General features: G+C 31.1%; 1 protein-coding gene across 1 annotated transcript; it reads left to right on the top strand.

Moving 5' to 3' along the window:
* Positions 1-12,466: 12,466 nt before the first annotated feature.
* On the top strand, positions 12,467-13,135 carry LOC111471673 (transcription repressor OFP6). The gene has a single exon (XM_023117398.1). The coding sequence runs from the start codon at positions 12,467-12,469 to the stop codon at positions 12,947-12,949; it is 483 nt and encodes a 160-aa protein (XP_022973166.1). The 3' UTR covers positions 12,950-13,135.
* Positions 13,136-16,458: the final 3,323 nt, after the last annotated feature.

The following is a 16,458-nucleotide window of genomic DNA, read 5'->3' as shown; positions in this document are numbered from 1 at the left end:
TTTCGCTGCTTAATTTCTAATTTGGTTCTTGTCTCAATGGTAGTGTTTGACATCATCTTCATCCATTTAAGTGGTCGAGTATTAATTTGAACAATAGTTAGAGACATGGAAATTACTTTGTATTTTAGTAGAAAATTCATACCTAACATGACATCAAAGTCCTCCATCTAGGCAATCACAAAATTGATTTGTTCATTCCAATTCTCCCGTTTGATTGGAGTTCCTTTTACAATTCTCTAGATACACTTTGAGGGTTGGCGTTAGCTAGCACACACTTGACACTGTCAAGATCTTTCTTATGTGATCTTTGTAATCCTCCTCCACCTTGAAACGCTGATATGTCATCAATGATGACAATAATAACCATATCAAGAAAGTCCTACAAACACTTGATTTGTTAGTTCTTTAAACTCGACAAGAAATAGTTACGTCGAAGGACATAACGGTAATCTCTTAATTCTCTTATAGCTCCTAAATGAAACTTTTGGTATGTTCTTCTCTCTAATCTTCATTTGAATGTAACATGACCTTTACATGAACCTTGTAGTCCTTATTGTCTTACCAAGAATAGCCTTAATAGTTCCTTCTCATGTGACCAACTTGGGTTCTCATAGCGTGACACCCTGTCACTTGCTGCTAGAGCACTATTACTCATCTAAATTGCTATTTGGGAGTAGTTAATCATTTGATGAGTCTTTTTGGTGTTTACCTAAGCTAGTTTTCATAATATCTCAAGGTTAGCCTAGTCGATGTTGGATCGATATGACAACTATAGAGGGGTGAATAGAGTTTCAACAATGTAATTATTAATTTTTTTTTAAATAACAATAAAACTTAAAACATGGAATAAAACTTAAAATTTAGAATTTAAATAGAAAAAATGTTAGAAAATATAACACCCTAGTTTTAGAGTGGTTCGTTCAAACTCGACCTAATCCACTCCTCAAGCGCCTCTTGGGAAGTTGAATAAAACTTTCTGACTCTTTCCTCGAATCAAAGTCCAACCGCTACACCGCTCACGAGTTCAAGAGCAACTCAATCATTTCCACGGCTCAGGATCAAACCTGTACAACTGTTTGAATTTTATAAAAACATACTACACACCACAACTCTGAAAGAGTGATTTACAATTTTCTCACACTACAATAGACTCTCTTTCACGATAAACAAGAAATAAAATTGGAAACTTTTTGAGACAACAACCATGGAGACTTTTAAAAAAAGTTTAGATAGAGGAAACTATTGAACTTGTGTATTGTAAAATGTTCTGTGTGTGTTGTGTTCTGAAAAATACGAAGAGGTGATGAGTTTAAATAGCGATCAAGTTGTAAAAATCAGAATTGATACGGACCACTAAAACGTGAACCGAAACGTAGACCACGAAAAATAATATTTATTTATTTTTAAATTTATCGTAAAAAATTATAGACCACATGTTTCATTTAAATATATATAATATATATTATTTTAAATAAATATTAAAAATATTTTAAATTCATTTTTATTATATATATATATATATATATATATAACATATTAAAATGGAATAATATAATTAAAAAAATGTTAATGAATAAGTAAGTGAAAAGTTTTATAAATTTAATTGAAATCATTATAAGTGTAATTGAAATAATTTTTTCAAATAATTTTCTTTCTAAAAATGAAATCATTATAATTTATTTCTATTTAAAAGTAACCGAAACTTTTATAAATGTAATTCAAATAATTTTATAATTCAAACTTTTATAAATCTAATTGAAATGATTTTATAATTCAAATACTCTTTTTTTTAATTGAGAAGTAATGGAATTTTTTTATAAATGTAATGGAAAACTCCACCATTTGTTACTGTTATACTTTGATTGGTTATGATATCAATTTTGCCGTTGGTCCATGATGTCAATTTTGTAACCATATCATCAATTTTATCATCACATCATCACGTCAGGTATCTTGTTTTGAATTTGATTGGTCCATGATGTCAATTTTGCCTCCACATCATCACGTTGGGTATCTTGTTTTGACTGAAACTTCTTCGTTTTATCTCTAATTTGAGTGAACAAAAAAAGACGTGGAAATCGTTATTCCCAACGTTACACTGTGGACAAAATACTGAGAATGATTAATAATTGAATGTAGGTTTGTTATCATCAAAACATTAATTAATTAATTAAAATTAATTAATTTGAGATTGAGGGTAAAAAAGGCAACAGCCGAGAAAAGTAGTATGAATTCCATAAAATCATAAAACTTAAAATGATGAACATGTCGAAATAATAATATCGTGATACCAATATCGATGCATCATCATAGCATTCTAATATATTATCAGAAATTTGAAATTCACTCATATCCATATTCTCCCCTATATTAATGCTCCAATGAATTATGAAACATCACAACAACAAAGTCATTCATTAATTATAAAATAACAACGAAGTGATTCATTAATTATAAAATAACAAACTTAAAGCATATTTTTCTTAATTTTCTCCCCTTTAATCATAAAAAAGAACAATAAAACAATAATAAAAGAATAACATGTTCCCCTAAGAACATGCCTATAATTAAGATTATAAAATTCAAGATATATCACACTTAGTAATACCAAACTCAAAATCAAGATATATTACACCGAATAATACCAAGCTCAAGCCTAGTTTTGAAAAAAAAAATTCATTTAACGGCTTGTAAAAATATCTGCTAATTGATTATTAGAGTTTACAAAAACAAGAATAATATGTCCATTTTGCACATGCTCTCTAATAAAATGATGTCTAATGTCAATATGTTTAGTTCTAGAATGATGAACAAAATCTTTGGTTAGAATAATAGAATTGGTGTTATCACAAAAGATAGGCACACTATCAAATTTTAATCTAAAATCACAGAGTTTATTTCATCCAAAGAATTTGAGCACAACACCTGCGGCAATATATTCCGCTTCTGTAGTAGATAAGGCAACCGAATTTTGCTATTTACTAAATCAAGAAACTAATGAAGTACCAAGAAATTGACAAGTTCCACTAGTACTTTTACGATCAAGTAAACTTCCCGCAAAGTTCGCATATGAATATCCTACCAATTTAAACTCCATTCATAGGATATCACAATCCTAAATTAATAGTCCCGAGCAATTATTTAAATATTCTTTTAATGGCATGTAGATGAGATTTCTTACGACAAGATTGAAACCTAGCACAAAGACTTACACTAAACATAATATCAAGTCTACTAGAATAAAGTAAAGATCCAATCATACCTCGATAAGATTTTATATCTACACATTTACCTTTTTCATCCTTATCAAGCTTGGTAGATGTGCTCATTGGAGTTTTTGCAATCTTACCTCCATTGAACTTGAACCCTTTGAATAAATTCTTAATGTACTTCTCTTGATCTTGATTTAGAAAGATACCATCTTTCGGTTGTTTGATTTGAAGTCCAAGAAAGAAACAGAGCTCTCCCATCCTACTCATCTCAAACTCATTAGACATTTAGAAAAAGAGTTTTGTTGAATCCATTGCAATACATCAAAAAACGAATGAAAATAGAACCAACAATCATTATGATTTGCTTGTTCCGGAAAATATCTTATCCCCTAGATGTCGTAGAGAGTCCAGAATTCTAATTTGTTTCAATTCTGGGAATAGAAATGATATCCATAGAAATACAAGATTTTACAATGCAAATAAGGTAAAAACTCATGATCAAGTTTTAGATAAAAGAAGCAAACATCTTGATAGATATAAAAATAAACTAAATAAATTCAAGTTCTTTTTGTGGCCCAATTATCGATTAGAAGATTTAGCTTGTATGAATCATTATTGGTTTGATACCAATAATAGCAGTCGTTTTAGTATGCTAAGGATCCATATGTATCCACAATTAAAAATTCGTTAATGCTACATTTTTCCTATATTGGTCGTACCTTATATGGTATATGAAGACAAAGAAATACACATATGGCACTGTCTTGTAGAACCAAACATAATATCATCCACATATATTTGCCCTAATAGCATATCTTTTTCTTTAATTTTAATAAAGAGAGTAGTGTACGAGCTTACCCATTTTAAAATCATTTTCAATAAGAAAATTACTAAGTATATCGTAACAAGCTCTCGAAGCTTGTTTTAAGCCATAAAGAGTCTTTTTCAACTTATAAACATGATGTGGAAATTCAAATCTAGGAGGTTATTTTACATAAACTTCCTCTATAATATAACCATTTAAGAATGCACTTTTCACATCCATTTGATATAATATAAATTTTTTGTAAGAAGCAAATGCAAGTAACATTCTAATAGCTTCTAATCTAACAACAGGTGCAAAAGTTTCTTCATAGTCTATACCTTCCTCCTGACAATAACCTTGAGCTACAACGGTAGCTCTAATTTCTAATGATATTCCCATTTTCATCAATTTTATTTTTAAAAACCCATTTCGTTCCAATAATGGAAATAATAGAGGGTTTATGGACTAATTCCCAAACTTTATTACTTTCAAATTGATTTAGTTCTTCTTGAAAACTCATCATTTTCGGCATCCTTAACACTTTTTGGTTCAATTTGAGAAACAAAAGCAAGATTATTAAATAAATTAATAGAGGAACGAGTTTTCACACCTTGTTCGTGATCACTAATTATCAAAGTCCTTGGGATGAAATGAGGCATACCTCCATACTTTTGGCACTGATAGAAAAAATTTCTTCTTTTCATTTAAGCTCATTTTTTCTTTACTTGAAAGAGTTTCCTTTCCGTTGTCACATAATCTCTAAAATTTCTTTCTAAATCATCCCTACAAATAGACTCATTAAAAATATCATTACAAGATTCATCAAATATCACAGGCATAGATTCTTCTATAACTAAAGTTCTCTTATTAAAAACTCCATAAGCTTTACTAATAGATGAAAAACTAATAAAAATATCAATATCCAATGTTCTTTGTTGTTTAAAATAAAACATTTGCAACAAAAAAATTTTGAAATACCCAATATTTGGAATTTTATTATGCCAAAGTTAATAAGGAGTTATCTAAACCAGGTCTAATTAAAACTCTATTTGAAACATAATTATTAACGGTTTCCGCAAAAAATATTTAGGTAAATCATATTCATTTAACATAGATCTAGCAAATTCTTGTAAAGTACGATTTTTTTCTTTCAAATATACCGTTTTGTTGAGGAGTCCTTGTAGAGGAGAAATCATGATAAAAACCATTATCCATGATAAAAACTATTATCTTCACAAAAAATTTCAAATGCTACTCTATCTAATTCCCCTCCATGGTCACTCCTAATTTTAGTAATTAAAAAACTTTCTTCATTTTAGACTGTCTTACAAAACATTTTACAAAACTAGCAAATCTTTTCAAAACATCATTTTTATGTTTTATCATCAAAATCCAAGTAAATATTTAAATCTTTTTCATTTTGGACTCGGTTTTAGAAAACGTTTTACAAAACTAGCAAATCTTTTCAAAACATCATTTTTATGTTTTATCATCAAAACCCAAGTAAATCTCGAAAAATCATAACTATCACAAAGACATAGTAATTCCCTCCATACCTAGGTATTTTATAAAGGCCAAATAAGTCCACTTTGGTTACCCATTTGACAAACATCACATATTTTATCTTTTTCAAATTTAAAGTTAAGAAGGCCTCTAACTAATGAATTTTTTTAGATATTTGAAATCAAATGCATACTAGCATGTCCTAATCTTCTATGCCATAACCAAGAATTATCATGCAAAGCCGAAAGACATTTATCATTTGTTGGACAATCATTTAAATCAATAATGTACACATTTTTATCCCTATTTCCAAACAAACAACACTTTTCTATCACTAACATTTTCAATTATGCAATTATTTTTATCAAATATAACTCTAAAACCTTTATCTCATAATTGACTAATCCTAAGTAAGTCAGGCTTTAAACCATCAACTAAAAGTACATTTTTTTATGAGAGTACCAGAGTCATTACCTATAGTACTCTTACCAATTATTTTAATTTTATTGTTGTCGCCAAAAGTTACTAAGCTGCCATCCTTCTTGAAAAGATTCACCAACTTGGATTGGTTTCCCCTCATGCGTCTTGAGCAACCACAATCCAAATACCACTTATCTTTTTTGGAGGCTTTCAAATATTCAAAATTGACCTTTTGGTACCCATACTTGTTTTGGTCCTAACAAGTTAGTTTTCACAAATTTAGGAATCGTGCTTGTATTCATATTAAAAAACTTACCACACGAGAAACAAACATCATGCAGGAATTTATTTCTTGGACTATTTTCAATAGAAAAATTATTTCTTAAAACATTGTTAAATTTTATATTTTGAGAAAATTTTGTTACGTAAGTAATGTTTTGAGAATTTTTCAATTTAAAGCAATTAGGTCTAATATGACCTTCAACACCACATGACATATAGACACAAATCTATCATATTGAGATACGAATTTGCATGTGTTAGGCTTAGACATAATAGAAGATGCTTTAACAAATATTGTTTTAGAACATTCATCAATATAGTCTAATCCTCTTTTATCACCATAAGGCTTACCTGCTTCAATTATTTTATCTAATTTTGTAGAATTTATAGTTAACTTTTGAATAGACTCTTTAGCTTTACCAAATTGTGGCATAGCATTTGATTCCCTTTCTTTGAGTAATTTAATTAACTTATCTTTTTCATAACAATCATGCTCAAGAAATTTAATTTTATCAATTAATGCAGTTTTCTCATCATAATCATTTACATGCTTTTCACCGGGTATATCAAATTTTACAATATTATGATTATTCAAAATTTCATTTGATAAATACTTATTTTTAATAACTGAAGCCTTATATTTCTTTTTCTTTTGAAGCGAACTAAGTTTTTCTAAATCAAGTTGCATCTTCTCAAAAACTTTAAATAATTCATCGCAAGAAGAAAATTCAAGAATTACCTCGTCTTCTTCATCCTCGTTGTTACTCTGAGCCATGACTTCATCCTCTTTGTCACCATGAGCCATGAAGCAAAAATTTGCTACTTTTTCATCACTTAGAGATTCATTTGCATATATTTTATTATGAGCTAACATGCTAATTTTTGTTTCTGTAACTTGATTTGTTCCCTCGTGAGTTACTTCAATAGTTTTCCAAATTTCAGATGCTGAACAACACATAGATACTCTATTAAATAACGATAATTTATAGCACTAGCAACATTTTTTATATCATGTTCATCAAATTCATTCTCAAATTTACGCTCCAATGTTATTAACAATTTTTATTGGAATGAAAAGACCTTTACTAACATTCAACAATAATTCATAATCCATCGATTGCAAATAAATTTTCATTCTAGCTTTCCAATACGTATCATTTGTTCCATCAAAATAAGGAGGTCTAGAAGTTGATTGTCCTTCACAAAAACCGTTTATAACAGGTAGATTTGCCATAAGCTCTAAAAATAAAGTTTATATAAAAAAAACAATAAGAACAACGGGTTCTGATACCAATTGTTAGATCTAACAACTCTAGAGGGGTGAATAGGATTTCAACCGTGTAATTATTAAATTTTTTTTAATAAAACTTAAAATTTAGAATTTAAATAGAAAAGGGGTTAGAGAATATAACACAGTGGTTTTATAGTATCAGGCCTACTCCACTCGCCAAGCGCCTCTTGTGAATTTGAATAAAACTTTCTAACTCTTTTCTCGAATCAGAGTCCAACCGCTATACCGCTTCTTTTACGAATGCAAGAGCAAACTCAATCCTTTCTACGGCTCAGGATCAAACCGGTACAACTGTCTCAACTTTATAGAAACACACCACACACCACAACTCTTTGAAAGAGTAGATGTACAATTTTCTCACACTACAATAGACATCTCTCTCAGAATAAGATAAACAAGAAATGAAATTGGAAACTTGGAGAGAGCAACAATGGATGCTTTCACTTATAAACAAGAAATAAAATTGGAAATTTGGAGAGAGCAACAATGGAGGCTTTTAAAAAAAGTTTAGATAGAGGAAACTATCGAACTTGTGTATTGTGAAATGTTATGTGTGTTTTGTTCTGGAAAATACGAAGAGATGATGAGTTTAAATATCGATCAAGTTGTAAAAATCGGAATTGATACGGACCACTAAAACATGAACCGAAACGTGGACTACGAAAAATAATATTTATTTTTTAAAATTTATAGTAAAAAATTATAGACCACATGTTTCATTTAAATATATATAATATATTTTATTTTAAATAAATATTAAAAACATTTTAAATTCATTTTTATTATTATATATATATAACATATTGAAATGTAATAATATAATAAAAAAAAAGTTTTATAAATTTAATTGAAATCATTATAAGTGTAATTGAAATGATTTTGTAATTCAAATACTCATTTTTTAATTTAAAAGTAATGAAAACTTTTATAAATGTAATCGAATACTCCACCCTTTGTTACTTTACCAAATTTCTAAATGTTATACTTCGATTGGTGTATGATGTCAATTTTGCCGCTGCTCCATAATGTCAATTTTGTCACTACATCATCACGTCAGATATCTTGTTTTGAATTTGATTGGTCCAAATGTCAATTTTGCCTCCACATCATCACGTCGAGTATCTTGTTTTGACTGAAACTTCTTCGTTTTATCTCTAATTTGAGTGAACCAAAAAAGACGTTGAAATCTTATTCCCAATGTCAATTTTTTCTCCACATCATCACGTCGAGTATCTTGTTTTGACTAAAACTTCTTCGTTTTATCTCTAATTTGAGTGAACCAAAAAAGACGTTGAAATCTTATTCCCAACCTTACACTGTGGACAAAATACTGAGAATGATTAATAATTGGAAGTAGGTTTGTTATCATCAAAACATTAATTAATTTGAGATTCAGAGCCAAAAAGCCAATCTCGAGCCTCCTTTAGGAGTGATATCTCATCACTAACTCATCCAAACACATCAACCTCTTACTATACTGGATCGTAGAGACCTCTATGTAAGCTCAAGTGTTGTGGCTATCTTTCTTAAGTTTTTTTATACTTTTTCTATGGGTTGGTGTAACGCCTTGTACCTTGGTTTCTAATCATAATTTAAATCTGGATTTAGTACCTAATGGCCTCCGACCATCCCATGGATCTTTAGTGACATACTATGTCTTATGTTAGTCTGGTTTACTTGCTAGTCACGAATACTATCATCACTGAAGTAGTTCTTAAATCGTGTTATCTAGAGGCTCTCTTCTATCCGAGCTTGCTTCACAAGCATTTCATATGCAATCGTGCATTTGGAATTTTAGTTCAACTCTTCATAATCTAGGTCACCTAAACGAGTGTAGGTTCTTATCATTGCAACACCTAGTCACTCCTTTCTTTAGATGATGAAAGAGTGGGTCATAGCTTGACTCCATTACTATTGTCCTTCACTGGCCAACCACGAGGGTTCCCGACCTCGACTTTGTGAACATGCTTGTCTAATGTTGAGGACGGCTCAGATCACAGTCATATAATCTTGATAACTACGTGCTGCTACTAAGCTTGAACCTCTCCTCTAAAGTCTATAACAAATTCGTCATCTCTTCTGAACCAAGGTTGCTACTTAAAACAAGTATTTTTTGGGACTCTCTAACTATTTCTTTGTGCTCCCGTTGTAAATGAAAAAACATGATAACAAATTTTAATATTTTGACAAACTTATATATAAATATCTTTTTTCGAATTCATTGACAAAGATTGAATCAACTAACGGGTTCTCATAGTTAGCATGAGGTGGGGAGGTAATCCTATCAATACCTTGTCAATCTGAGATACAAAACTGCGAGACACATCGTTGGTGGGCTATCAACTCAACCTCTAGTGACGTGTCTCCCCTCCATCTAGCTGACATGTGTCTACTTCTTTGTCCTATTCGCTACTTGACACGTGTTCTCTTCTCCTTTTAGGCCTCCCTATTTGAATTTGAGATTTCCTCAATTTCTTAAATTCTTTTCTATTTTCATTGAATTTTTGTATCTTTTTTAGTAACTCAAATCAACTTGATTGTAACTTGAATCAACTTCATTCTCTCACCAAAGTTGTGGAGTTTAATCCATCTTTTCATCCAAATTAATTTGCATTAATTAGTTAACTATACATAGAAAAAAACTCATCTAAAACTGTAAAACTTACCATTCTTGATGTTCATCGGAACTCCGACTTTCTAACTGATTAACTTTTAGCTTCCTTTGTAGAAGTTGTCTGAAATCTTTCCAAACGCAACATATCAAATTTTGAGAACCTAATTCCTAAAAATTGAAACTTTATTGCTCTTCATCGATTATTAATTTGTTTAAGTGATTCAAATGTGCAAAATATTTTTTCATGAGAAGAATCTTCGGCCAAATTCAGATACTCTATCGAGTAGGTTCGAGAAATTTTTATTTTTTTCTTCTTTATTTCTCTCTCTCAAACCCTAACTTCACAACTATTTTTTTTTTTTTTTTCTTTTCTCCTTCATTATTAATTAGTTTAGGGCTCTTACAATCCCCTAGTTAGGAATGGGGTTGAAATGACCATTTTGCCCCTTCGAGATTGACTTTGAGCACTTTTTCTAATTTTCACTATTTCCCTCTGTTTTTTTTAGTTATTAGAATTTTTCTAAGAATTTTTATCCTTTATATCATCTTGAAATTCGGCTTCTATAGCCATTAATAAACTTCGTCCATTAGAAGTGTTAACAAAAATTGAAAAATTAATCCTGGGCGTAACTCAAGACATAACGAGTAATTGCCACAAGTTAAAATCACAAAGTAGCAATCAAATTTGATGCACACAAATAAGTAATTGCCATAAGATTATATCACACAACTCCAATGTAATTTCAAGCACACAAATGAATAATTGCCACGAAGTTATATAGCGTTGTTAAATATAATTCTTGTGCATACCGATAGAGTAATTATCACAAGTTTTCATGCATGAAAAAGGTATCATAAATATTTCAAAATAACATTCACAAGTACTAACAATTATCACAATAATTGACCTAACAAACAAGGTATATAATATAACAATCACTAAATATCTAATAAGAAAGTCACTTGCCTTAGTTCCTAAGAGTATGTGCTTAGCCTTCTCTCTTAAAATCTCCTTTAAGCTAGTAATTTGAACCATACCACCCAATTAAAATAAATATCTAAATAAGTCTTATCTAAGAAAATTCTAGCTCAAAGTAAGAAAAGTTTGAAGCATACCAATATTCAAACCAAATTGAAGTGGTTAGATCCTAATTGATCCAACTAAACAAGAATGAACCACTTTGAGTGAACCAAACCGTACCGAACTAGTCTAAGTGAATTGAACCAAACTTATTTGATTGAATCAGCTCGATAGACTAATCCAACTTTCAGTGCAACACATATGTGATCTTGTGCAAAACCCTAGACACAGCATTCTTCTACAACAGTGTTGTTCCTCATCGCTCTCGACTATAAACATTATTGATAGTAGCAAACGAGGTGCGACGACTACTCCGCCATGATGACATACATAGAACAACAATGAATGCATGACAACATTGAATTCTCATACCTAGGCAAAACGAATAAAACCTAGCCCATGCAAATTAGAAATGAAATGGAAAATTTGAAGGAAAATTTAAGCTTACCAAAGATTGAATTTTGGCACAACTATTAAAGGTCGAGACAGAATAGTCGAATTGCGAGAAAACTGGAACTAGCAATGGAGAAATCCACAACAAGGAGCGAGACAATTGCAAATAAAATATTCACGAAGGAGATAAGTCGAGAACATGATCTATCGTTTTTAACTCTCGAGTCATTATTGATCATTGCTGGTTCCAAAAAAAAAAAAAAAAAAACTATACTTGAACGAAATTTCTTATATTGAGTGAAGGGTCGGTGTGATGATATGTTTAAAAAATGGCAAAATCATATAGTAACAGTCCTAAGTTCCATTATAATTTAATTAACATCCAAATCTTTCTAGATTACTATTTTTTAATTATTTCTAGAATAGAAAAGGGTTCAAAGGAGAGTGCAATTATGTTTATTAAATTGTATAAATTTATAGTTTTTTCGTAGTGCCAATTGTCTCGAGGTCACTTCCTATAATCTCAAATAATAAATGATTGGATTTCCGACCATTTCCTACCCTAATAATCATTGGCATGTTCCTAATAATGATTTACAATTGAAGTTGATAATTTATTTTCCAATTTTTCGTTTGTGTATATGAAAAGTATGTACGATCTAATCCACCTTAAGTTATGGAGCTTGAGCCTGTTCTTAAAGCATAAGCTTTCGTACTAAATTCAACATATAAATCAACCTAAGCCGATGCTAAATCTGCACCTAAAATATTGAAAGGGCTTTTTGATCCCAATCCTGACCCATAATTTGACCACATGTCTCTCTCGACTAGAAAAGCCTGACCCAAACTCCTCTCTCCCTAAATGATGTCTAATCGCATGAAGAAGTTTTCCATATCCATTTTCTCTCCCACCGCCGGCTGCGGTGGCTGTGGTAAGCCAAAACTCTCCGATATCGTCGAACCCGACAAGAAGCGCACCGCCGCCTTCTTTAACCCCGACCGCCACCACCCAAAATCCAGATTCTCCTCTTCCAGCTCCAGCCGCCAGAATGGCGGCCTCTCTCTCGACGACGAAGACTGCAGCTCCACCACCAGATCCACCGGAATCCAAAGCCCGGTAGCGATCAGCATCCCAAACAGCATCGCAATCGAAAAGAATTCCAACAACCCATACAACGATTTTCGACAATCGATTCTTGAAATGATAATCGAGAAGAGAATTTACTCTACCAATGGTCGTCAAGAGCTTCTCAATTGCTTCCTCCAACTCAATTCTTCTTATCACCATGAAATCATCGTCCGAGCTTTCACCGAGGTTTCGAATGAATTTACGTCGCATCGCCTCTGAATCTCTGATAATACTGACTGGAAACAGCCGCCCGCCGGTGAAGGTTGATGGGTTGAAGAGATGCCACTTGCAGAAGCCATGTGAGGGGCATTGAATTGGCCACATGAAGGATGGAGGAGGGCACAACATGGCGAGGGTAAAATGGTCATTTCGTGTAGAGTTAGGTCAATGATTTAATGCTGGTTTTTCTCTTGACGATTTGATTTTTTTTTAATTAATTTCTATTTTTCTATTTGCTGTAAATAGAAAAATATTTTTTTTTCTTATAATACAATTATATATATATATTCATTTATTTTATTGCATAATTATTTTTTAATTATTTATTCTTTCAACCCTTAAAAAAATAATTTTGAACTATTTAAAATATATATTGATATTGAGTTTTAAATTTTAACTAAATATTGAAAATAAATAAATAAATATTTTATAAAGTAACATTTTACGTTTATCAAAAATAAATTTTGAATAAATAATACAAACCATTATAGTTATTTGAATTAAAAAAATTTATTATCCAAATAATTGGGTTGAATTAAAAAAAAAATCTAACGTAACCGAACACTTCAAATAAATGGTTTAAATTTCTATATAACCAAAAATTAAAACTTCTAAAGGACCAATTTAAAATTAAAGAAATAAACTAACTTTTAAAAAAATTGTATTTTATTTTTGTTTATAAAAATTTTAATATTCTATTTTATTTAACTCTTTAATTGTTTGTCATTGACCATTGATATTTAATCAAAATTAATCTATCTCGAATCTAGTGCCTGACATAAAATTATTTTCTATGCAATTTTTCGAAAATTAAAATAAAATATTTGAAAATTTAGAAAAAAAAAACATAAAAAATTAAGTTGGAGCCAATATAAAATATTTAAACAAAATCTAAGTATTAGTATTTTTTTTTTTTATTATTATTTCTATCAAAAATAAATATTCATTTTTATTTTGTTAATTATTTGTATTCTTTTTTTTTTATTATTATTCCTCATAATAATCTATATTCATTAATTGTTAAGACTATTAAAAATGTCAACAATAGCTGCCTAGCATTACCAACGTGCTCTCCACATTAGATTTCAAGTAATAAAATTTAAATATTCCCAAATAAAATATAATAATGGAAAATAATTTATTCCCAACAAATATTAAACTGCAAATACAAAACCTTAAAAAAAAAAAAATATATATTTGTAATACCCCAAAGTAAAAGGTAATTGATTTCAATGGATTTAAGTCGTTCATGTAAGTCTCAAAGGATCGAAGAAAAGTAAGGGATAAGCAAGAACAAGCTCCTAAACCATGTGGTAATCCCTTTTATCTTCTCATTCTCATCCATGGTAAAGACAATATAACTCTTCCGGCAAGAATTATAGCGTCTGTTCAATTTTGTGCAGGTGTCTCAACCATGTGGTGATCCAGTCTCCTCTAGAATATAATCAGAGTAAAAGGAACTATAGTTCGAATTACCTTTTCTAGAGAACGGCGTAAATAGAGTCAACGTACCGCTCTCTAGCATATGAACGAAGTATCTATCATGGGATGATTTCATTAGTATTAGTTGTGATAAACTAATGCGCCACTTCCCGGTGAAACTGGACCACAAGATTATTTGATAGTAGAGAAAGAGAAAGAGTACTTTTGTTAGTAGTACTCAAAAGTGTATGATTTATTGAAGTAGTAATTAGAATTTGTAGAATATAATATCGGTAAAGTAAGAGAGCAGTATGAGATTTATAAAATAGTATGTCTGATTTGTGTTAAGTATGAGAGTAATATGAGATTTATTAAATTGTATGTCTGATTTGTGTTAAGTATGTCAGTTGAATATTATGTACGTAAAGGGTAACACTTACTGAGGAAAAAATTTCAATTTTTAAGGAGAGTAATTCCTTATTTAAAACAAATTTCAAGGTGGCAAGTAAGGAAAAAAATGTCACCAAAGATGAAGAATGTTTAGAAAATTTGTGGGTTTTTAGAGAAAAATAATAATAAAATATTCGAAAATGGGAAATTATCAAAATACTCTTATTACAATAATACCACGTATTAGAAAATCAATAATAAAATATTCGAAAATGGGAAATTACCAAAATACTCTTATTACAATAATACCACGTATTAGAAAATCAGATGTGCTACAGTGTATCGTCATCAGAAAATCCTTCAAATATTCAAATCCAATTGTTGGATCTTCACCAAATTTGAGTAGGTTTTAGAGGACTCACAACTCACCACATCCAACGGCTAGAATTCAAATTAGAAGTCAATAGCTTGTTGATCTAAGAGGATATTTATGACGGATAATCCAGAAAACTCATTCTCCAAATTACGATGATTCTGGAGGTTTCAATATCGATTTATGCTTCCCTTATAAAGTCTAAAGTTGGGGCATTCATATGGATCAACAATCGAGTTGAGTCGAGCTCCCAATTGCAAGTAATAAGCGTTTAGATTTTGACTTCCAATTTGCAATAATAAGCGTTTAGATTTTGAGTCTCCTACTCTCAAGTTTCTTTCAAATTTGAGAGTAATTGTCTACCATTTTCCTTTCTAATTGATCCTAACGCTTCTAAACAAGATTACCCACAAGTTTTATGAAAGAATCGAGTGCTGAAAGAGCACAGAACCTATTCCCCCAGTAGTGGTAGTCATGGAAGAACTTCAAATTTGAGCTTGAAATATGAATCTGAGCCTACATGAAAATCCATTGAGCAAGGATGATCGGTTTATGTACCTTCAAGGAGCAATTCCATAGAAGACCATGAAGAGAAATAACCCCAACAACGTGTCCAGTTGAAGAAAATCAATTTCGGGTAGAATTTGGGGTAAGTATCGAATTCCCTCCTACGAAACACTTCTTGTAACGACCCTAAATTTCTACGTACCTAGAATCATTACTAACATCTCATACTCAACTTATATGTGGAATATGAACATAATTTATAGAAAAATCTCGAGAATTTAAAACAATTACATCTTTGAAAACACTACCATGGTCTTACATGTTCAACACATAACAATGAAAAATGCAAATAAAACAAATACAAAATAATTTAAAACATATGAAGTGCAAGACAACCTATTCTAACCTAAGTCTAGAAAATTAAATATGTTTCTATCCTATGCACATGTCATGGTATCTGCTCGCGAAACCTCCGTCATTCGTATATGGGCACCTTACCTTTACCTGAAAAATGATGTGACACACTGTCTGAGTATTTCAAAGAATACTCAGTAAGTGACCCCACTATAGGGGGTCATACTGAATGCAAACACATGCAAATATGCTCTAGGGACTCATCTCTATCTCATACTAGGAGTGACCTCCATTCCAGACTAACTATGGATGTGTAGAACTTTCCTACACATGACCCACACGTGCGAGTGTGAATCTCCAAGCGGTTCACCCCCCCCCCCCCCCCCCCCCCCCCCCCCCCCCCCCCCCCCCCCCCCCCCCCCCCCCCCCCCCCCCCCCCCCCCCCCCCCCCCCCCCCCCCCCC

The sequence above is a fragment of the Cucurbita maxima genome, unplaced genomic scaffold (genome assembly GCF_002738345.1).
Source record: "Cucurbita maxima cultivar Rimu unplaced genomic scaffold, Cmax_1.0 Cma_Scf00054, whole genome shotgun sequence".
NCBI classification, from domain to species: domain Eukaryota; kingdom Viridiplantae; phylum Streptophyta; class Magnoliopsida; order Cucurbitales; family Cucurbitaceae; genus Cucurbita; species Cucurbita maxima.
The sequence above is the reverse complement of the archived record's forward strand: the minus strand, read 5'-3'. Positions and strand labels throughout refer to the sequence as shown.